The 22,697-nt window shown below is 30.1% G+C and overlaps 1 protein-coding gene across 9 annotated transcripts in view; it reads left to right on the forward strand.

Annotated features, from left to right (window-relative positions):
- Window positions 1-22,697, forward strand: part of LOC132714295 (protein pangolin, isoforms A/H/I/S-like) — a 71,152-nt gene that overhangs the window by 30,069 nt on the left and 18,386 nt on the right. For 7 of the 9 annotated variants that reach the window (XM_060697125.1, XM_060697127.1, XM_060697126.1 and 4 more), the window contains 2 exons: window positions 19,138-19,264; window positions 20,779-20,854. In XM_060697125.1, the coding sequence (XP_060553108.1) occupies window positions 19,138-19,264; window positions 20,779-20,854 (203 nt within the window). Of the gene's footprint in view, window positions 1-1,143; window positions 1,410-7,988; window positions 8,939-19,137; window positions 19,265-20,778; window positions 20,855-22,697 lie in introns of those variants that run through there. The other 2 variants (XM_060697130.1, XM_060697129.1) reach the window with 2 other exon arrangements.

Here is a 22,697-nt window from a genome sequence, read left to right on the forward strand (position 1 = left end):
AAAACAATGTAGGAAAAACTTGAAAAAGAATCCACATACAGGAAAAAAAAGAAAAGGAAAAATAGCCTTCTTATAATGTCAGCTTTCATGATGGTAAAAAAATTCAGTTCTGAAAGAAGTACAAGATCAAAAAGGTTGGAATGATTATGTAACAGGGGTTATGTGTTACCATGAGAATAATGAATTATGTTTTCCTTTTTTACAGTTCAACTTTTATCCACTTTGCACCAAGTGCTCAAGTTTGTCAGTACTAATCACAGTTTTTGGTCTTCGTTAATTGGATATTCACAATACATCGTTGAAATAGTACTTGTCTGAATACTAAAGAAATAACTTTGAAAAATCTGTTTCTTGCATTGCTGTTACATGTTTCTCTTTTGATAATATCATTTGATATAAGATTTGAAAAATAATTTTGAAGATTGTGATATAATTGTGTGATTGTTGTTGTTGTGTTTATAAATAATTATAAAGTTTGGACTGTTGAAGAGAAAACCATATACCTGTGTCATCATGATGATTCTAAATTGATAGTTTTGCTTCAGTCAGAAAAAAAATTAGAATAAAAAAAACGGTTTATGTTTTAGAAAGTTTTTTTTTGTGTAGAGTTATGGCCAGTGCGGCATGCATTGAGTTTGTCTGTTTTGGGCATTGCTCTACGAAATAGATTGTTTGATGTCGGAGGCATACAGCCTTTGATGTAGTTAGTTCATTTACATAAAATAAGTGATCAAACAATGCACTGGTTAATATCTGTATTTTGTGTTTTTCGATTGCTCACCGCTCGGGTGTACGGCGCTCAGATTGTTGGGTGCCGTGAATGTAGCCTAGGTCTGATAGAGTTACATTCTGCTTCTAAAAACAAGCATGTATTTTTAATCTGACATAAATAAGACATCAAACATGGCTGTAGTTTTTTATGTAAGTTCTTCAAGCAAAGCTCCCTTTGATCTTCCAACATGAAAAGAAGGCACAATGTTTACTATTGCTTTGTTGGAAATGCCTATGATAGACCGATGTTGGTTTTTATCCAGTAAGGGTAGTCACTCGGGAAACGGAACTTTTCAAATCAAAACTGAGGAATTTTCTTACATCAATTAATATGGTTAATGGTTTAACTGATTAAATTAAATTGTGCTTGTATTGTCTTTGTTGTTTGCATGAAGGGGAATATTTTAACAGGTTTTAAAGGACAGGATTTTTGTGTTTCAATCAGTTCATTAAAGACATTGTGAAAGTAAGAGAGGAACAATCACAAGAAGAAAGTGCGAGCTGTTTATTATACAAAGGTGTGTTAAAATTTTAAAAGGGATTTTGGTAAGATGGATAATTTACAGTTAGAGTTCCCGGAATTTGATCCGATAACATTCAATGATGGGTACGAGGAAAATGGACAACATATGGTCGAGGTATGTCATATAACACTCAAATTTTATATTTTAATTTATTTTTACCTGGTAAAAGGTAAAAAAAAATAATAATAAAAACAAAAAGCAAAGAAAAGGAGATGTAACACTCAGGCTTTGGTCTTAGAAGATATCCATTCTCTGTCTATTGGAATTAATTATTTCATGTTTTGAAGAAAGAAAAGTTTCAATAAGATATAAGTATGACGGTTATGAAAGTATAAATAAAGCATGTTTCTTTTTTTCCAATTTGCAATTGTTTGATAAAATAAAAATTTTAATGAAATAATCTTGAATTAAAAGGTTAACGGAAGGTTTTAGAAATAAATTTTACAACATGGTTGGGCATTGTTTTAACAATTTATATCTGTTAAATACAGTTTATACAAGATATACCTGAATGTCATTCTGAGTTGCAAAACATGGTAAACACAGACCTTTATGTCGACATTAATTAATGTCTTGACTTTTAGTAGTTTTTCGAAAATAAATTCATTGTTTCTTTTAACAAAAAAAATTATAATATAAAAAATAGTCAGACAATTTGACACGGGAAAGTTTGCTAACATTTGTGTCAAAAATCTTTGCAAAGAAAATGTGTGCAATTACATGCATAATGAAAGATAGAAAATTATAATTTTCTGCTGTGCAGTTCATATATTAAAAAAAATAAAAAGATTTTTTTTTAAATTTGATAATTCATTGCTTTTCCTTTGAATTATTTTTTTTCCACACATAACAGTAGTAAAATCTTATATTGAACAAGATTAATTGTTTGTTTGTTTGTTTGTCGGTTTTTCTTTTTAAAAAAACCCTAAAAAACTGCTTGTAAATTATTTTCTTTGATGACTTGTAAAGATTTAATTTTCTTTGTTGGAAATCAATTTTCAACACATCAGTGCACTTTGATAGTTTATTATTGCACAAAATTGAAATTTTACTGCTTAAATTGTTTCTTTAATTTGTCTCTTAATGTTTTATTCATATCTTATGAAAATAAAGAAACCATTAAAACAGGTAATCTTTGATAAAAGGTGATAAGTAGCCAGTTTATAGCTTTCAATTTCAAAACGAGAACACCTGTTAGATTTATAATTCTTTGTCATTCTATTGGGACAAGGGAAACAACTAGTACAACCTTGTTTTGAAAACATTGAAGAATGGAAAGAAGCCTGTATGGATTACTTCCCTTTGATAAATATTTGTTGGCATTAGATTGCACTACTTATTACTGACTATAAAATACTGTCTGGAGAAATTGTTTTAGTTATTTGTTTTACAATTGTATATAAATATTTGATAATAATTGTCAATTATTGGAAAATAATGAATTTTATTACAATATATATTATAAAGTAAGACAGTAAGTGAGAGATACTTTGTTGTTTGATAGGGGACTGAAGCATGCATTTTGTAAATTAAATGTTATTATAACATTTTTTTTTTAAATTGAATATTACAGTTAAAGTTAAGTTTAAATATTTATTTCTTACTCCTGCATGGACATAGTAGTTCAAAAAAATATATGATATATATATGAAAGAATGACGGCATTTTAGAAAAAAATCATCAAAGTGGAGTTAAAAAGAGAGACAACATTGTCCACAAACAACATTAACATATAAGCAGTGTATTAGAAGTACTATAACAAAATTTATTTTATAAAATAGATTTTTTATTTCACCATCCAAGTATCGATAATTTTGCCAAATAAACTTGCCTGAAAAGATATCTTTGTTAGATGTGTCAATATATCACACAGTCGCACACATATTTATTTTTTACTTTCAATAATTTTGTCAAAGGAGGTCATATAATATCAGTCAGTTTATATTTTATTTGTTGTCACTTTCTTCCATTATTGAAATATAAAGTTTCTGTTGCAAATTTCTTTTGAGGCAGTTTTTTTTTCATTTCCTTCTTTCCCTTTTCTTGTTTAAATTTCAAGTTAGTTTGATTGATATTAGTATTGTATATTGGTATATGATGACTGTAATGTTATATATTTAATATTTCACGAGTTATTACAATAATTTGTTATCATGATCCAACAATGTTTTTGGTAAAGAATCTTAAAATTTCCTTTCATGGAAAATTTTATGGACACGCTTTCTCTAAACACATTCATTTAGCAGTTGATACATCTGGAAAAAATATTCAATAATAAAATGCTTTACATTATTTTATATGAAAATATGATATTCTATGATTATCAGTAACTTCTAATATATAATTTTTATTTTTTGCAGATTGTAATAATAAGTTAAACAATTCTTTAAATATTTTCGTTCTTTTATTTAATATAAGAAAATACAGTAGAAGAATGAAAATTCAGAAGAAATATCATTTTTTTTATCTTGTAAATTTGGGTATTAGAGAAGTAAATAAAATACTGTGAGTTTTGAAGAAGGCACAGTCTTAGTTTTGTTATAAACACATTGCATTTATTACTTCAATAACCAGTCCATTTCAGTTCTTTAACATGAACCAGTCAATTTATCTTGTTAACATTAATTTTTTTTCTTTTTAATTTTTACACCTCTGTACCATATCTACTAAAAATGTCACTTTAATAATTTATGTGACAGTTATTTTGATCCACATTACGTGAAAGGTGTTTTTTAATTTCTAAAGAAAATATAGTTTTACACACAATTAATTCTTTATTCATTTTTTTCTGTAGAAAATACTTAAAACAGAGTATAACATTATTCAAACTTGGTATGGGGTGGTGTTAACGGGATTTCCGATTTTATATAGAGTCGGATAAACTCCACCGTACACGATGACTGGCCATATTTGTCGGTGATAAATCTTGCCGTGTCGCATTAACCGCAAACTTAAATCTGTCAAATAAATATATCTGACATTTGATAGTGGATTTGGATAAAAAAAAACTGTAAATGTTGAAATTAAAGACTGTATGAATAAGCTGCACCTTTCAATCTGTTAGTTTTCTTAATTACATGTATTTCAGATGACTATAGTTTGTAATATTTTTATTGCTATAAACAAATATTTAAATATGACTTAAGAAACTTAGGAAATAAATACATTTTTAACATACATTTTTAACTGATGACCATTCTTTTTCACTGCTTTGAATTCCCATTCAATGCTGAAACTATATTGCATGTTATGGTACCACTGGTAAAAAAAATGTCTAAAAATTAATGTAGAAGTATATCAATTGATTAATTGGAGATTGAACAGTAAATGGATATGATTTCCTATACATTATTCAATTAAAACTCAATTTTTATACTATGGTTTATTTCCACTCGACTCATTTTCTTCAATTTTCTTCCCTCCCCAAATAAAATGAAAGAAAGAAAAGATAAAGAAAAATTTGTATTCAATATATTCTTAATGATCAGTTTAGGTAAGAAATAAGTTAAAAAATTTATGAGCAAAGATTTAATGGAATCTATACAGAATTATTTTTTTGTCAGACAATTATATTTTACTATTTCATAAAGTTACTGCATTCAGCTTTATTATTCTGATTATCAGGGATTGGAATCATTTCTACGAACTATTTCAACTTGTCCACCGATACTAGTAAAATTTGTTACGGGGCAAAAAAAACCTTAGCCTGCAAGCTCAGTCTTGTCCCCCTACCTGTATGACAAAAAACTCTGAAGTGTTTTTTTACTACACTCTGATAATTTATATTATAATGACTCTTATACTTTCAATTAAAATCTAACATACTCAGAAATTCTTACGTTTTCAAAATATATTTTACGATAAATGTTATCACGCCACCCACTTTCTGCTGTCTGTATTTTTCGTCTTATCGAACCTAATAATTATTGAAATTACACAACTCGTGAATGATTGATTTTTATTTTTTTTGTGAATGGATGAATGCTTGCAGATTAAGAATATAATTGTTTGTTCTCTCAGGCAAGTAAGGGGTTTTTAAGAGATGTTTAGGCACTGATCTCCCATGAACAGATCCTGAATTAAACCCAGTCTGCAATATTTAACTTCTTTTTCTTTCTTAATGCTCTTTAAGGAATCCCCTTAATTTGCCTGAATTTGTTAAATTAATACATAACAATTTTTCCTATATTTTCACCAATATCATAATGCATAAAGCCTAAGTTATTGTCTTGAAATTTATAGACAAAAATATTTTCATAGACATGCAATTATAAAATACAGATAAAAATACAATAAAAACAATATATATGCTATTCTTAAAACGAATTTTAAAAAGACTTTTTATGTTTAAATTAATACTTATTTTCATACTGGATAAACATTGATGATTTAGTGAGTTTATTTGAATGAAAAAGAAGAAAATATTTTAAATAAGTAATATTCCTGATTATGTAAGGACTAATTATTACATGATTAATATGTCCAGTTACCGTGATCATTTGGTGATTTGTAAATACAACATGCAGCTATAACCTAATTAACCTCGGTGGTTCTACTCGCATGCACGTTGATGCATGAAATAATGCATGGAGGGACGCTTGTAGTCTTCCTCCATCAGTAAAGCTGAAAAAAGAGCCATAATTATTACATTTACAGTGTTGCTGTGAAGTTAAATCCAACATCAAAACAGTATATAATATAATGATAATAAAAACAACATCTTCCAGAAGAAAAAGAGTTACGAATTAATGGAAAATAATGTCTTTTTGTTGAGACTGAGAATTTTAGTATAATATTTAGGTATCTTAAATACAGGTCAATCTTTAAGTAATGTACCTGTTAAAATTATAAATTTTAAGAAAAGTCATTTCACCTCAATTGCAAATATTCACATATTATTTGAAATCATACAATATAATATACTCTGGTAATGATATATCTAATAGACCTGTTTATAATAATGATAATTAAGTTAAATATATGATTTCTTATTTCTATAGAAATATTCTGTCTCCCATAGATAGTTGAGCTTGCTAACAGATGGTGCCCATTTTCCCTAAATCATTTCCCCCATTTTGTTATTACCAGACTCAATCATAATTTTAACGCAATTTACATAAAATGTTGTTATACGTTATAACTGCGCATCATATCAATATAAATCAGAAATTATTAATTAGTAGACACTATATAATGTCTGTTTAATGTATACAACGAGTTTTGTTCAAGTATTTTTATGGCTGCTTATTAAAACTAGTTATTTCTAATGTACGGCAAAATCTAAGTTTATATAAAAAGGAAGAAATTTCTTTGAACAGACGCTAATCAGTTTGAAATGTTGATATTTGATTCGTTTCTAAAATCTTTTGTGTAAAACTTGACAAGATTTGGTATAATAAATCTGCTAGGTATCATTCATTGGTGATAATATACTATTGAGCAAACTCACCTGAGCTTCGGAATTTTCAGCATGGAAACTTCAACTCTTTCTTCAATTTTGATATATTGCATTTAATTCAGTTTTTTCCTAGAAAAGACAAGTGTGTTTTGAATCAAATTGAAATTGATAACTAATGATGTGTTGTTGGAGAATATAAAGATGCTTTAGTTAAATAAAAAACCGGTTGAAATATTATCAATAATTAATTTTAATATGTTTTATAAAAACTTTGTATAAAAACATATGATATTTATCACTGATTATTTATGGTGTTTCGAATAAATGCTTTGTAATTATCTCAGCAGACACTCTGTTTTTAGATTCATACAGGATCAAACAAAGAGCAATATTAAAAGAAAAGATAAAAAAAGCGGGAAAATATGATGTATTTAATGATATATTGTTTACAAATAGTAAAACAGCATGTTGCAAACAGGAAATGTGCATATTTGATACACAGAAATAATTTATTTTTGGAAATCCTACTTATTTTAAGGATTTAATCAAAAACATTAAGTAATTAATTACATGTGATAAGCAGTTATATTAACTGAAGAAAATAAATCATATTGTTGATAAAAATATGAGCATCCTACTGTGGAGATCGTTTTAATTGTTCCAAAGTAACAAAATATACAGTAAGGTAAAGTAACTACCAGACTGACAATTGCAAGAAATCTTCCTTCCAACTGACTAAGAAAAAAAACCCAAACAAATATAGGGATTTATGTTTTACAAGGGAAATGAATCAGAGATAGTAAGACTTAATTTATAATCCAGTCTCAATACATGTCACAATGTATTGGAATGATAGCACATGCCAGGCTTTTTTCTCTAACTCTAACTATTTGGCCCCATTTCCCCTCGCCCATTAACCAATCAGTATCCTGTAGCTATCTCCCCTAACAGTAATAGGGCTGCCCCGAAGATGAAGGATTCAGCGAATGTGTTAGTTCCGTTATTGTTTAGTCGGCTGCCAGTACAGTAGTTTTGTGTGTGTGAGCCATCAATCTGTCAAGTGTCACCGTGTTAAATCTGACATGATATATGAGAAGGGCAGACACCACTATACAGGGTCGGCCAACTTTGTTATTAAATGGGTGATAATAGAATCAGGAATACCGCCACTTCTTAAGCTACCACTTGTGGCTCATTTTTGCATTCCTATAATCACTGATCAGTTAGCTGTTAGATTACAGCTAGTTTTCAAACAAGCCAGCCGTGAATACTGGTAGTTTCTGATGTATAATGTTTAACTAACACCTCTGTGTAGCCCCATCTGCCTAGTATTTATGAATGGATTGTATAGTACTTTCATTTTACTCTGGGACAAGACAAATTGTCCCAGAAAATCTTCAGTTGTGGACAAATCTCGGTTGTGAACGGACATACAGTATTATCTCATTTTCATAATTCTTGGATATATTATTAATGCCATATTACAATATTTTTGAATTGGATTACTTGAATTAGCCAATCAGAGTTCAGTATTGGAATAAAATTATTATAGCCTATATAGATATAAAACTGAACTGCTACAATTGTGAGCAGCATTGAGCTTCTGATGTTTTCACGTGAAAAAGAATCAATCACATAAGATTAAGAATCAATTAGTGTGGTAACAGTTTGACGGACAGGATCCGTTATATGTGACAGTGGACAATTATTAGTATTAATTAGTTTACCTTTCCCTACCTGCCTCAGGTATTTTGTGTAGGGTTAATCGAATCATGTAGGTACGTTATTAACTTGTCTTCAAGAAAAAAGATTCTCTACAACGTGTCTTCTGAAGTTATGTAATATTGAATGGACTGTAATCATTTATCACCATTTTGACCGTTTTTTCTGGTGTTTCTACGCATTTACCGATAATTGTATACATAAGTGATAATTAGTTGCAAAATAAAAAGATAACAAGGTTTGTGATTATTTTACGGCATTACCCAACATGAAGTCATTATGAACAACAACTCTGTGACAATTTCCTTTAATCATGTGGGATTCGTTAACGAAGACGTCCGCGGGAGTCGCGGGCTGTAAGGAATGTGAAGCGGCCGCTACGGGTTGTCGCTCGGGGTGTAGTTCTGCGCCAGTAACTGTTGAACGTGATAGAGAATTTCTGTGGATTCGTACCAAAATGCCAGTGTGTATATGGCCAGAGACATGTCTGTTAGGTTGCAGTGCAGCATTACATGAACATTTAGTAAGTTTCGAACGTTTTAGTAGGTTCTGAACATTCTCTCAAATTTCCAAGGAAATTCATCACATTATTAATTTCTTATACCAATCAATATTCAACTTTTCGGACAGGAACTTTTGTGTTACAGAAACCCTATCAAAACATTTCTGTCCACATTTAGCACCGTTTAAAAATTCATTAATTTATAAAAACTGCTTTGTTAATCTGTAGTGATGTCAAAGTATGTAATTTTTACATAAGTAACGATTGTTCGGAAAAAATTAGACAACCATGTTATGCACTATTTATGTACACGTATATAGTTAAAATAATTCAAAGTAAAGTTTGTTTTTGTTGCTAAAAGCATTTATTATTTTACATATTTTATATGAATATTTTAACGAAATTGAATTTTATTGATTTTGAATTTTGAATAATATAAAATGTATTCTAAAGAGTATTATTTTATACATGCAAGTCTGTAGAGATATTTTAATTGCGGCATTGTTTCATGCCAATTAGAAAGAATAATTATATTGGCTTTTAATTGGCTTTTAATGAGTTAATAATGTGTTCCTAATTAAAAAATGATACCAGATTGGTATAATTATTATTAGATTTATTGATTTTATCAAAAATTTAATTCTTTTCAGTTTTTCTAAAATTTATAAAAAAGGGTTTTATATAGAGCATCATATGATAAAGACAGGTGTCGCTGGCCTTTTTACAATTCATTGTGGCGCAGTGGGAGACTTCAATGTAATAACATGTAGAAGATATGTATGTTGCCCATACAAAGAAAAAAGTGAAAGAGAAAAAGAAAACATTCTAATCTAGTAAAATGTTACACAATAATGATTAATCATAATAATAATAAAAATGATAATGATTATAATTGGAAGCATTCTTTTTGGGGGTTAGAAGAATCTGTCTGTCTGAAAAAGAGCTCGTAAAAATATGAAAAACATGTTGTTGTTTTTTTTCTGTAAGGAAAAAATAAAATTCTTTGATGTTAAACTTAAAAATCAAAGGAATATCTATGTGCTACACTTATGTGAATTATGTATTAATATTTTTTGTTTTTTTAAATGAAACATTTTTAAATTTGAAAATAACAAAAATTAAAACATTTACAGAATTATTCCAACATTAACTAAGAAAATTCATAAATTAAATATTTAAGAAAGGAAAGAAAATCATAGAATAAATTAGATAATTTGATAAAGAAGTTAATTAACAGTACATTTATAGAAATATCAGTTTTAATTAATGAAGGATATAATGTATTTATGTGAAAATAATTATTATAAACACATCTTAAAAATTCTGTTTGAAATATTTTATAAATGGCAATTTGACAGTAGCCGATTTGTTATTTTAATGGCGTCTGAGAAAATGGCTAAATTGACGTAATGCTGCTTTTATTATGCCACCGCAGCATCTGCGATGCGGTGGCATATAGCGATTCACCTGTGTGTGTGTTTGTTTGTGTGTGTGTGTGTTATATAGATTATATAGTGAACTTAAAAAATCTTCTTGTGAAAAACCACTTGTCCAATTTCAACCAAACTTGGCAGGATTGATCCTTGGGTGAAGGGCTTCCAAAGTTGTTCAAAGAATTTCATTCCATGCAGAAATCTGGTTGCCATGGCAACCAAAAGGAATTATAAGAACAAATTTAAAAAATCTTCTTGTAAAGACCCAAAAGGCCTAGAGCTTAGATATTTTGCATAAGGCATTGTCTGGTAGACCTCTACCGAGATTGTTCAAATTATAACCCTGGGGTCAAAATCGGCCCCGCCCGGGGGTCATTGATTTCACTATATGTACATATAGTAAAAACTTAAAATACCTTCTTGTAAAGACCCAAAAGGCCTAGAGCTTAGATATTTTGCATAAGGCATTGTCTGGTAGACGTCTACCAAGATTAATCAAATTTTAACCCTGGGGTCAAAATCGGCCCCGCCCCGGGGGTCATTGATTTTCACTATATGTACATATAGTAAAAACTTAGAATAACTTCTTGTAAAGACCCAAAAGGCCTAGAGCTTAGATATTTTGCATAAGGCATTGTCTGATAGACCCTTACCAAGATTGTTCAAATTATAGCCCTGGGGTCAAAATCGGCCCCGCCCCAGGGGTAATTGATTTTCACTATATGTACATATAGTAAAAACTTAAAATACCTTCTTGTAAAGACCCAAAAGGCTGTGAGCTTAGATATTTTGCATAAGGCATTGTCTGGTAGACCTCTACTCAGATTGTTCAAATTATAGCCCTGGGGTCAAAATCGGCCCTGCCCCGGGGTCATTGGTTTTCCTTATATGTATATAGTAAAAACTTTATAGTAAAATAATTTCTTCTAGCAAATGCTAGAGGTTAGATATTTTGCATGAAACATTGTGAAGTGAACTTCTAGCAAGATTGTTCAAATTATAGCCCTGGGGTCAAAATTGCCCCTGCCCCGGGGTCATTGATTTTCAATATATACATAATTATAGTAAAAAATAAAAAAATCTTATTGTCTGAAGGTACAAGGCTTAGAGCTTGAATATTTGTTAAATGATATCATCTATAGGTACTCTACCAAAGTTGTTCAAATTTTGCCTCTTGTGTCAAAATAAGACCCGCCCCATGGGCCATAGGTTTTCCTTATATGTATATAGTAAAAACTTAAAAAATCATCTTCTCTAAATTTACAAAGGCTAGAGTTAAGATATTTTGCATGAAACATTATGTAGTGAACCTGTAGCAAGATTGTACACATTATAGCCCTGGGGTCAAAATTGGCCCCACCCCCAGGAGTCATTGATTTTCACTATGTACATATAGTAAAAAAAAAAGAAATATTTTTGTCTGAAGGTACAAGGCATAGAGCTTTGATGTTTGCTCTATAATATATTCTATGGGTTCTCTACTAAAGTTGTTTTAATTATGCCCCTAGTGTTAAAATTAGCCCTGCCCAGGGGCAGTGATTCTCATTATGTTCACATAGTAAAAACAGAAAATAAAACAAATCTTTTCTGAATAGGAGAAAGCTACAGCTTAGATATTTGACTTGAAATGTTGTTTGGTGGACCTGTATCAAGATTGTTTTGAATTAAACCCTTGGGTCCAAAATTTTGCCTTGCCCAAGGGGACAGTGACCTACTTTCTTGTCCTTTGATGTACAGCAATGAAATTTTGACCATGTGCACAGTTTTAGTTGTAAAATTGAACTTTGATATCAGGTGAACTAGATTTTGATGATGTGACCTACTTTCTTGTCCTTTGATGTACAGCTATGAAATTTGAACCATGTGTACAGATTAAGATGTTAAGTGAACTTTGATTTCAGCTGACCTAGATTTTGACAAAGTGTCTTACTATGTTGTCCTTTGATGTAGTCATGAAATTTAGGCTGTGTGAAATATGACCTTCAACACCAAATTCACTAGACTCAAGTGCATTGATATATTCCTACTCTGATCTTTTATTGAGTTAACAACAGATTTAACTAATCTGATAATAAGAATTAGATAGGTCAGGGATCTATGCATTATGACAATCTTCAAAATTGTATAGAAACAAAGAAAATCTGTTCCTACACTACTATTTAGTGTTGTATTAATGCGGTGGCATAGCATTTTTCTCAAATGCAATCTTGTTTGACTTGCCCTCTAAATTCAATGCTATCTGTCTAATATAGCATTATATCATGTAATGTTAAATTTTCATTTGGTTATAATTTATATCCCGGCTACATATTCTAAGTTACATTTATGATTACTTACTTTCAAAAGTCTTTCTTGTTTTGTTTCCCTGCCTCATACTGTTGTTTACTTTCAGAATTAATTTTTCCAGGTTGTTTTGTTTTGCTGGAACATTGATTTGTTTTGTTTCATTGAATTTCAAGTTTTTTTTCCAACCACTTTTAAGTTGACTTGTAGTGTTGGTCCCATTGTCTCAAGTAATTTTGTTTGGTTTTATTGCCTTTCAAATTGTTTCACTTTATTTATTTGCTTTTAGGATGTTTTGTTTCATTCCATTTCCATTAAAGTGTGTGTGTTTTTTTTTCCAGTTTGTAATGCCTTCAAATTTTGTAGTATCATTGCATAATGCCTTAAAGTTGTTTTATTTCATTATTTCTTTGTTTTGTTTTGTTCCCTTATGCCTATAACAATAGTTTGGTTTCATAATGCCACTATGTTCTTTTGTTTCTGTAAGCCTTTAAGATTTGAATCCTTATGCCTTTAAGTTTCGTTTCCTTATGCCTTTAAGTTTTGTTTTGTTTCATAAAGCCTTTAATTTTTGTTAAAGCCTTATATTTTTTTTTATAATTCCTGTAAATTGTGTTTTTTTTTTATGATTTGTTCATATTGTGCCATTGTCTTCGACCTTCCTGCTTCTGCTAGTTTTCTTTAAGTTGGTTTTGGTCAGGCTAGTGTTAGTTTTGCTTTGATTTGTTTCCTTCAACTTGGTTTTAGAAAGGTTTAGTTTATTTCTTTCAACTTAGTTTCAGTAAAGTTTAGTTTTAGTTCTGCTTTGGGCTATTGTAAAAGTAGTTGTGGAATTGCTGTAATTAATGTTATTCATATAAACTGCTATGATTATATGACTCCAGTTATAATACAGTATGTAAAATCAAGTTGCAGACCTTTGCAATTATCTTCGGTCCTAAAATAAATTCATGTTTCTGACATTCAAAAAATCAAGGTATGTATTGTAAGCCCACTTGTTGGCAATAATAGGGGTAATTAAGTTATGACCATTTTGTACGTCAACAATGATGTTTTCATATTGTTTAATTAAGCTATGGTTAATAAGACGTAGCTTCTGTGTTTAACCTTTTTGGTTTGTTTGGTAAGAATAATTATCTAGATTGTCCCGTCTTTGGTGGAATAGAGAACACAAAATATCTAACCGTTTTATAACTATAATTGAAGTTTATCACTATTGTTTATTGAATTATCTTCTTGGGTTAATGAACCGTTAGACCTGATAGGCTATTGCCTCTTAAAGAGACTTGACTGCAGGGAGCGGTCATTAATTTTGCTATTAGGAAGTCAAGGGATCAGTAATTAATTTCTCTGAAGGGCTTCGGTTGTCAGATGTCATGTTAATGCAAAGTTTGGCACTGATCAGAATATTAACGGTAAATACAAGACTTTGAGATACTCTAATTTAGGGGATGAAAGAGTACACAAACATTGTAGAGTAAATGGTTTAAAAACTAATATAATTATAAAATAAAAATGACAAAATAAAAGAAATAATGTAGAAATTATGATACTTAACAAACTGAGATGATCTATAAGATATTTACGGGAGTGTTTTTGTCATAAACTTGTTGGCGACACACTCTCACAAAAATTAGACATTTTGAAGATAAAAATGAGAATCAAATTAAGGTGACAATTTACTGTAGAAAAACCTGCACATATGGTTCTGCTTTTTTCTCCATAAAATAATGTCACAAGTGACATTAAGTGGATTATGACACTTTTATAAAGTCAAAAGAATTTATTAACAAATTTGTTGATTTTGCTTAATAAAACTATAGCCATTACAACTGTACAATAATACTTGTCTCCGGTAAGATGGTGCCAACAATTTTTACTTGATCAGGGAAAAACATAGATTTATTTTAGAATTTTGACATACTATTGTACCCTGAAAAGAGTCTATATTTTCTAAACTGATGTTATTTTAAGTACTTTGCAATTTTTGTCTGATATTGAAAGTCCAACGGCAGATTTTTTTAGAAATGATATCTACATCATTGTTGAAATAAAATTATCAGGAAAAAAAATCTGATTTTTAGAAGCACATCCATTAACCATATTATAGAAACATTTAGGATATTGGCGTTCTTTTTTTCGCAAACTTTTTCTGTGTGTTTAAAGCGACTTATTAGTGTAATGGTACTGAGCATTAATTATGACAGGTTTTGTTGTGGCATTATCAAATTAATGCGACTACTGTTGTAAATTTGATATAGTTTACCGGCACTAGTCGAGGACTGGTTATTCAATTTGAAAATTAAAACCATTCTAGGATAGTGGTCCACTTTCCCTAGAGAACTTGTATGAAACATTAAGGGGATATTACCCAGTGTCACCTGTCAGCAAATATAATGTCATATTTATCAAAAATGTTTTACATTTGCATTTTTGAAAGAGCATCTTTTATGCCACCATTGTAGAGTCCCTGTCCCTGACCATTAACAATTTGACAACAATGTATAGGAATGTCATTAAGCATAATTGCCAGTAAAAATATGTCAGTTTTTAGTTTCATTGGGAATTGTACGAGGTGTCATTACATGTAACATTATCAGTGTCTAAGCCACTCGATGATTCCCGATTTTTATTATATCACATGTTTGTGTGAATAGATCATCAAATGCAACTGGAATGCAAGAAATAACCTTTTCTGCTGCAACTTGACCAGACCATTATTTTATAATGGGAGTTTTTTTTACAATCTACACATTATATACAGATAATTCAAAAATGTTTTTTCTTTTTTTTTCCTATTAAACTTTCTTATATCTAATGTTAAATTCTATTTTTAAAATACTTGCCTGAAGTTAAATCTACTTCGCCAGGGTTTTAAAATTCTATCTTCACAAAAAATCTTAACTGAACAGTGAAGTGTAGTAAAGTGTATTAGATTTAGTGTGTACCCCTGTGCAGGTTAAATTTGATAGACGTGTGTCACAGTGGAGCAGTCCAATTTTATAGGTAGTGTAGCTTCTCGCTGGTAATCTCTTTATCTGCTTGTTGTTCTATCGAATAATTCTCAACACTTGTAACAGATTGGCCATGCTGAGGGGAAATTAATTAATTACCTGTATAAAAACTATAGGTAAGACAGGCACAGGGTCAGCCAGGGTGAGGAGCTTAGAGGTAAGATCTGAACTCCCCACGGCAAGGCCTAGGCTAAGTGCCAGGCAAGTTTCATTTTTGTCATGCTCTTTGAGTCTGACACCTCACATCAATATCTTAAACCTTTTCATGATTAATGCTTATCTTAAACTGTAAAAAAAAAATGTGAATATTAGTAAATGGAGGACCATTTCAATTTTAAGTTTAAATCAACATTTCAGTGAAATTTTGTGAAAAGCAACCTAGTGCAATCTCCTAGTACTTGAATTACGTATTTTTCTTGGAGTGCATGTCAAGGGGTGTTATAGTTTCGCCTATTATACCTATCTACCATTTAGATTAAATGATGCATCAAGAATTACTTAAAGAATGTTTCACAGGGCACCCCTGGCAGGTCTCAGCATCGTGTTTGCACTGTTTTATATTGTAATTAAACTGTCAAAAAGCTATTTCAAATCCTCTGATGAGTATACAGGTAACCAAATCAGGTGAATTGACCCTCTTTTTATTGCCAGAATTTAATAAGGATTGAGTGCAGAATTAAAATGTTACCTGAGAAGAAAACATAACAGAAGGTTTCAGTACATTTCATATTTATTATACTGGCATATTGAAATCAAATTCAAACTAAAAAAAAGTTGTTGTGTTTTTTATCTTTCTAAATGATGCATGGCTAGATAAATATGAATTGTTAGCATTTAATTTGAAACATTAAGCAAATTAATGGAACTTTATCAAGAATTGATGAATGAGAGTGGAATCTGTGTTTATCAATGTTTATAGTTTTAAACAAGATATGACTTAATTTTTGCTTACATGTTTCGATTGATGAGCAAATATGGTTAGAATTGTACATTGATTTATTTAGACATATTCTTACAAAAGAATATTTTGAAAGTTCTATGCAAAAGGGCATTTCAATCACAAGATCTTTAGATTGAAGTTTTTTTTTAAAGTGTGTGTGTACTGTGGGTTTTTTTAATGCAAGTCAACGCCATTTATATACAGAAAATAATTTTTGCCGAGCTTACAAGTTCAATTAAGAACAATTAAATTTGTTTTAACAAACCCCTTCTAGCAGAATGGTTTGTGCTGTGATAGATTGAATTATTGCCCATTATTTCAAGCAACAATGTGATGATTTTAAATTGATCAACTTTTGTTAGGACCTCCTTTCATATAATATCCTTAATTGTTGTAAATTTGATTTATCCCGAAGGCATCGCACTGTCACGACTTTTGACCTTGTTTAGGATATTTTTTCTGATCTATAAAAGTCCTACGGAGATAAAGAGGTATAGTTTTGCGGTATCTTTTACCATTGTTGATTTTCGTATTTTAGAACGATATACATAACTGTATCTGCTGAATGCATTTAAAAATGAATAGAACCTTTTGATAAGATCGTTACTCCCCAATACATGATCCCGTAATTGCGTGTTTAAAATGATCGTTTTTGGCGATACCTTAAAAAGACAATAATGATAATAGGGGTTTAATTACGTGACTGTAACATTGATGGTATCATACGTCGAAGTTATAGGACACTGTGTGATCTACCGCCGTGAATTGCCACCCGTCTGTTTAATTTATGTACTGCCAAAAACAAAATATAATTTATGTGTCAGGGAAGTGTGTAAAGAATATAAGAAAGTCTGTTGCTGGTTTTTTCTCATGTCCATTACTGTGTATTACCAGTATTTACATTTATGTGCTATTTTATTTGTAATCTAGCAAAGTCTCGTATAGAAATATATATCTGGGCTATGAAAATGCTGCCTCTAAATAGATCAACTATTATATTTATAGATTTATATATATATCCTAGTTTAATAAGTTAATTATTATTTAGATATTTATTAATATTTTTTAATTAATTTAATATTAATTAAATATTGAACATTTTAAAACACAGCAAGTCTTTATTGAAGTAATTTCACCTTGTAGACAAATTTGAATATCATTTAAGTTGACACAATTTGACAAATGTTTGTATTTTTAAGTGCACAGGAACAGACGGACATGCGGATCAGCTTGACTGTTGACTGATGACATTGACATGTATTTATCACTGAATTGTGTTCAAGTACATAAATTAAGAAATTCCCACAGATAATAAAATATGTGTAATCAGGTGTCAAAATATCTCCTTGAAGAATGGCTTATCATAAATTATCTTTATTTATCTCATTTTTGTGAGTACATTATCTGCTCGTTCAACAATCAAATTGTTAAACAAATTTTGCTACATCATCAATAGGTTTGCTGATAAAATGTTTAATATTAGTTACAGTAATGTCTTAATGCATATATCTTACATGAAGTTTTATATAATTGATCAATTCTGATCATGCAGTTGTTCAATGCAGTAATAATTAGTATGTTGTTGTTTTGTTGTTGTTGTTCTTTAGCCAGATTTATGGCCCTTATGTTATTTTAATTTACAGAATTACTACCCCTGTGATTTGATACTACTGCATTTTTGTAAAACTGATGAAGGCAAATAAATTATGTTGACAGAAATTATGTGATGAAGATTTTATTAAAAAAAATTCTTACAAAAACAAGCAAAAAAAAAACACCCAATAAACACCAGACACCCTTCCAAACAGGAAAAGCAAAAAAAAATATAACGCTAAAAAATATCACATGCACCTGAATAGTGTTAAATGTTCAAGTATTACAGATCACAAGTTATTTATTTTGTGTAAGAATGATGGATTGTTTCTGGGAAATTTTATTTATAAGATATTTGTGGTCATTTCTTTGACAGCAGTGGCTTCAAATAACACCTGAGACTTTACATTTAACAAAATTTTTGTATTTACCTGCTCAGTTTAAAATTTAAATGATTTATTATAATAAATGACACTAGTCATTTTATTAATTTAAGTGTTTTATGAGAGTATTTCCCGATTAATTTTAGTTGCAAATGAAAAAAAAAATATGTATGTATAAAATATAATAGATATGTATATATAACGCAATACAAACAACAGACAATATACATTCTTTTCAAGTTCTTGCCGTAACCTGTCTACGATTTTATTTCTTTGTAATCTTGTTTTTCTATAAATGAATGTATTATATTCATATGTACATAGATATTGCCTATTTATTTTGTGGGTGTCAATAGCTGTTAATGTTTACTTATCAGTTACAATGCACCATGGCTGATTACAATGATAAGTGTCGAGTGCACACCTGTTTTGATTTATCAGTATGTCCGCAGCATGTTTGCCGATGTGCACGTGTGGCCTGAACGTACCCGGAATAGGGTACCTGAAATGGCAAAGATAATAGTTATCTGATAATGTTGCTCTTCTAGTAATCATCGTTTTTCTATATTTTCAGGGGAACAAAGTGCCAATGTTGCAGTCTCCACTTGGTGTCATGATGGGGTACAACAATGAACCTCCGTTTACGTCACCCCCTCCAGCACACATGGGTATACCCCCAGTCACTATAGATCCCAAAACAGGTAATGTACAAACCTAGGTCACTTCTGCAAAATCATTGACAATGTAAATATTCTTATGCCAAAATATATATATATATATAATTCTAGGAATTTTTTTTTTTCTTTTAGTTTTTTGGGAGGATACTGGAATTTCTCCGATAATTATTTGTTTTTAGCAAATTGTAAAAGTGAGAACAATGATAATTATGCAAGTAGTGAAAGGATCCTGATTTAAGGGGTTTTTTTCCCGTCATAAACAGCTGTAAATTATCAGTGTGTTATTAGGGTAATGCTTTCATCAGACATGCTAGATCTTTATGTCTAATTAATGAAACTGTATATTATTTAGTTTTTGCAAGTCTCTCGTAATAGTTTCAGAAACAAGGAATTTTCAACCATGTTGAATAATAGTATTTAATACACAGACATTTTGAAATTATTAATCTCTTTTAATCAGAAATATTAATACATTTGTCAATTTGAATTGGTAATGTTCAGTATTGCATCTATATTCATGCTAAATTGCAGCAGTTGAAAGTAGTAACAGAAGTTCAAACTTGTAATGACCTGTATTGTATCAGAGATTCAGACTTTAAAATTGGACGAAATTGTAGCTCAGTGTACTTATAAGTACTTTGAGGCAACCTTTCGGATACTGCTCAGTGCTGAACTAGTTAAGATAGTTTTGAGATGACCCCAATCCTTGTAAGATAGTATAGTTTGGAGATGACCCCTGGTATTGCTGTTGAATTAAAGGGCTTTAGGTTATTGAAAGCAATTATAATTTCTCGGCTCAGCTATAATAAAATTTTCATGATTCATGACAAAATAATTCAGAAATTTTGATTTTGAACATTGTTATCATGAATGTTTTACTGCCTGATTACCAAGTTTAATCATTTTCTTAAATGGACCAAGGTTCTTGACAAGGACTTGAAATATGCCGTCAACATATTCTCTTAATTTTAATCTAGTTAATTGACGGGAGAAAATAAGGATATCAAAATACTGAATATTTCCATTTATTATTTGAAGAGATTCTCGATATATGGTAAAGAATGAATAATTAAAATGAAGATAGCGGAAAAAATTTGATCCGTTCTAATTCATCTATCATAGAAATCGATAGAACTGTTTAAATAAAAGTCTAATTATAATTCAGCGGCTTTCTGCTCTTTCAATTCTCGTATTTGCGAACCTCGTGAAATCTTTGAACTGGTCAATGCTGAACACTAGAATGGTATTGTCTTGATAGAAATTGCTAACTCGGATATAAATCAATTTAAAGTAACACTGAAGATCTTGGTACAAATGCTTTGATACTTCTATATTTTTTTTACGATATAAACTTCACATTTATACCACCACAAGAAATTTACAGATTATCGTACATGCGCATAGTATTTTTATTGTTTAATATCTCATTATCACAGATGCTTATATTTGACTTTGATGTGATATTAATAAAATAATTCCTCTTCAGACAGAATTAAGTAAACAAAGCGGTAATAAAATGTATATATTGTATTTTTCAGGTTTACCCCGTCATGCATTTCCATACCACACTACAGCAGGCCAGTTCCCTCCATCATTATACCCAGATGTCAGTTGGTAAGATTTTTCATGATTTATAGTCATCAACCGTGATTTATAGTCATCAACCGGCAGAATATTACTTATAATGTGACAGTCAGTGGGGACTTTAAATTTTAAACTTAATGCAGTTTTTAAGTTTTTCAATGTCGAAGTACGGTACAAAATTTATATAGCCTATTTACATAGTTTGGTCAGATCTGCATCGATGTGGTCGATGGACTGGCTAAATGCTGGTGGCATACCTCTGTTGTTAATGGCAACAAATGCTCAAACAATTTGCCTTATTGAATCACGATTCAGATTTTAGTCAATTAGGAGAAAAAACATGTGTTATGAAATTCATAGTAAAATTTATTATTTTAAATTTTACCTACAATATTATTTAAGCTTATTTGAATTATTGTTATATTCACATCATAGACCTGTAGCACCTTGAGCCTGTGTTGTATTGGGGCCATATTAAAGGCTCAGACCCATGGGTACTGACAACTTTATATACATATCAAACATACCCTATATTTTATATCAAAGTAGTGGATAGGTAGAAAAACAAAAATTTAAAACTGTCAGTTCATATAAAGTTGTTCATCTCGGCAGACTTATTTAAAGTAAACATCGGTTGAACCTGATTCAACCTGAAATATTTGCGTTAATTTGATGTAAGATAACTGAATATAAAACGAGGAGTTTAAAGTATACTAGATATGTGAATATCATGTTGGGTCAATGCATGTAGAAATGATATTTCATAGCTACCTGACTTCAGCAAGATGTTATGCCTGGCTCATTACACTGGTTTTGTTATCACACAATGGCACTCCACAAAAACACTTCATTTTATAACATGATACAGATTTTTATGTGTAATATAGTTATTCTCATAAAAGTGTCAACCAGATTTTTTTTTTTTCGATGAGTGCACAATTGAGGCCAGGCAGGAAAGCTTTACAATTATTGCGATATGTTCGTGATTTTTTTTTATTGTATCAAAATGATTGCAATGTTGCGTTAGAAGCAAAAATTTAAATAAAAACGTCTCAATCAGTTTTATCACATTTTTCTTTTTTTTGAGTGCAGCCTCTTAAATAGACACGAAAATAATGGAATTGTTTTTATTTCCGTGATTGGTTGTTACAAAAAGAGGAAAGAATTTTTATTTTAAGATAATTGTAAGCTATTTATAATGAATTCATCATTTGTATGATCCCGTCTTGCTGGTAACAAGGTACAGCGAGGTTGAAAATTTCAGTTAACTGCTGACTTGGGTTTTGATTTTTGTCCAGTATTTAAAAAAAAAAGAAGAGATACAAGAATAAAAAAGAAAGAAAAATAGAATTCAATGTAAAATGAATGACTTCACATTTAAAAGAGTTCACATGTAGTTTCAACACTCGACATTCATGTCTGTAAGAATGTAGTTTCAATGTGAACATTTGTATGAACATGGATTCACAATTAGTTCTAGGATGACACTTACAGAATAATCAAGCATCTTGTGTACTCTGACTTGACATAAAGCAAGCTTCTTCACTACTCAGACATGACATTAAGCAAGCATCTGAATGACACTGGCATGACATCCATATCACTTGTTACAAATTACCTCCATGTTGTATGAATTATAAAACTAGACAGAAACATTTCGAAGTATGATGATGATGATAATGATGATGACCACAATTTGTTTGCCACTACACAACTACACAATACTGCATATAAAAATATATTATATTATTTTTCTTGAAACATTCAAAATATAATAATATTTCTTGTATCAGCTAAAGAAGTGTATATATCAAATGGAATATTATCATATTTTTTTGTTCTTTGAGGCAAAAAAATAAAATAAAAATAAAGA

This window comes from Ruditapes philippinarum, unplaced genomic scaffold, assembly GCF_026571515.1.
Source record: "Ruditapes philippinarum isolate M1 unplaced genomic scaffold, ASM2657151v2 ctg343_1_1_1_1, whole genome shotgun sequence".
In the NCBI taxonomy this organism is placed as follows: Eukaryota; Metazoa; Mollusca; class Bivalvia; order Venerida; family Veneridae; genus Ruditapes; species Ruditapes philippinarum.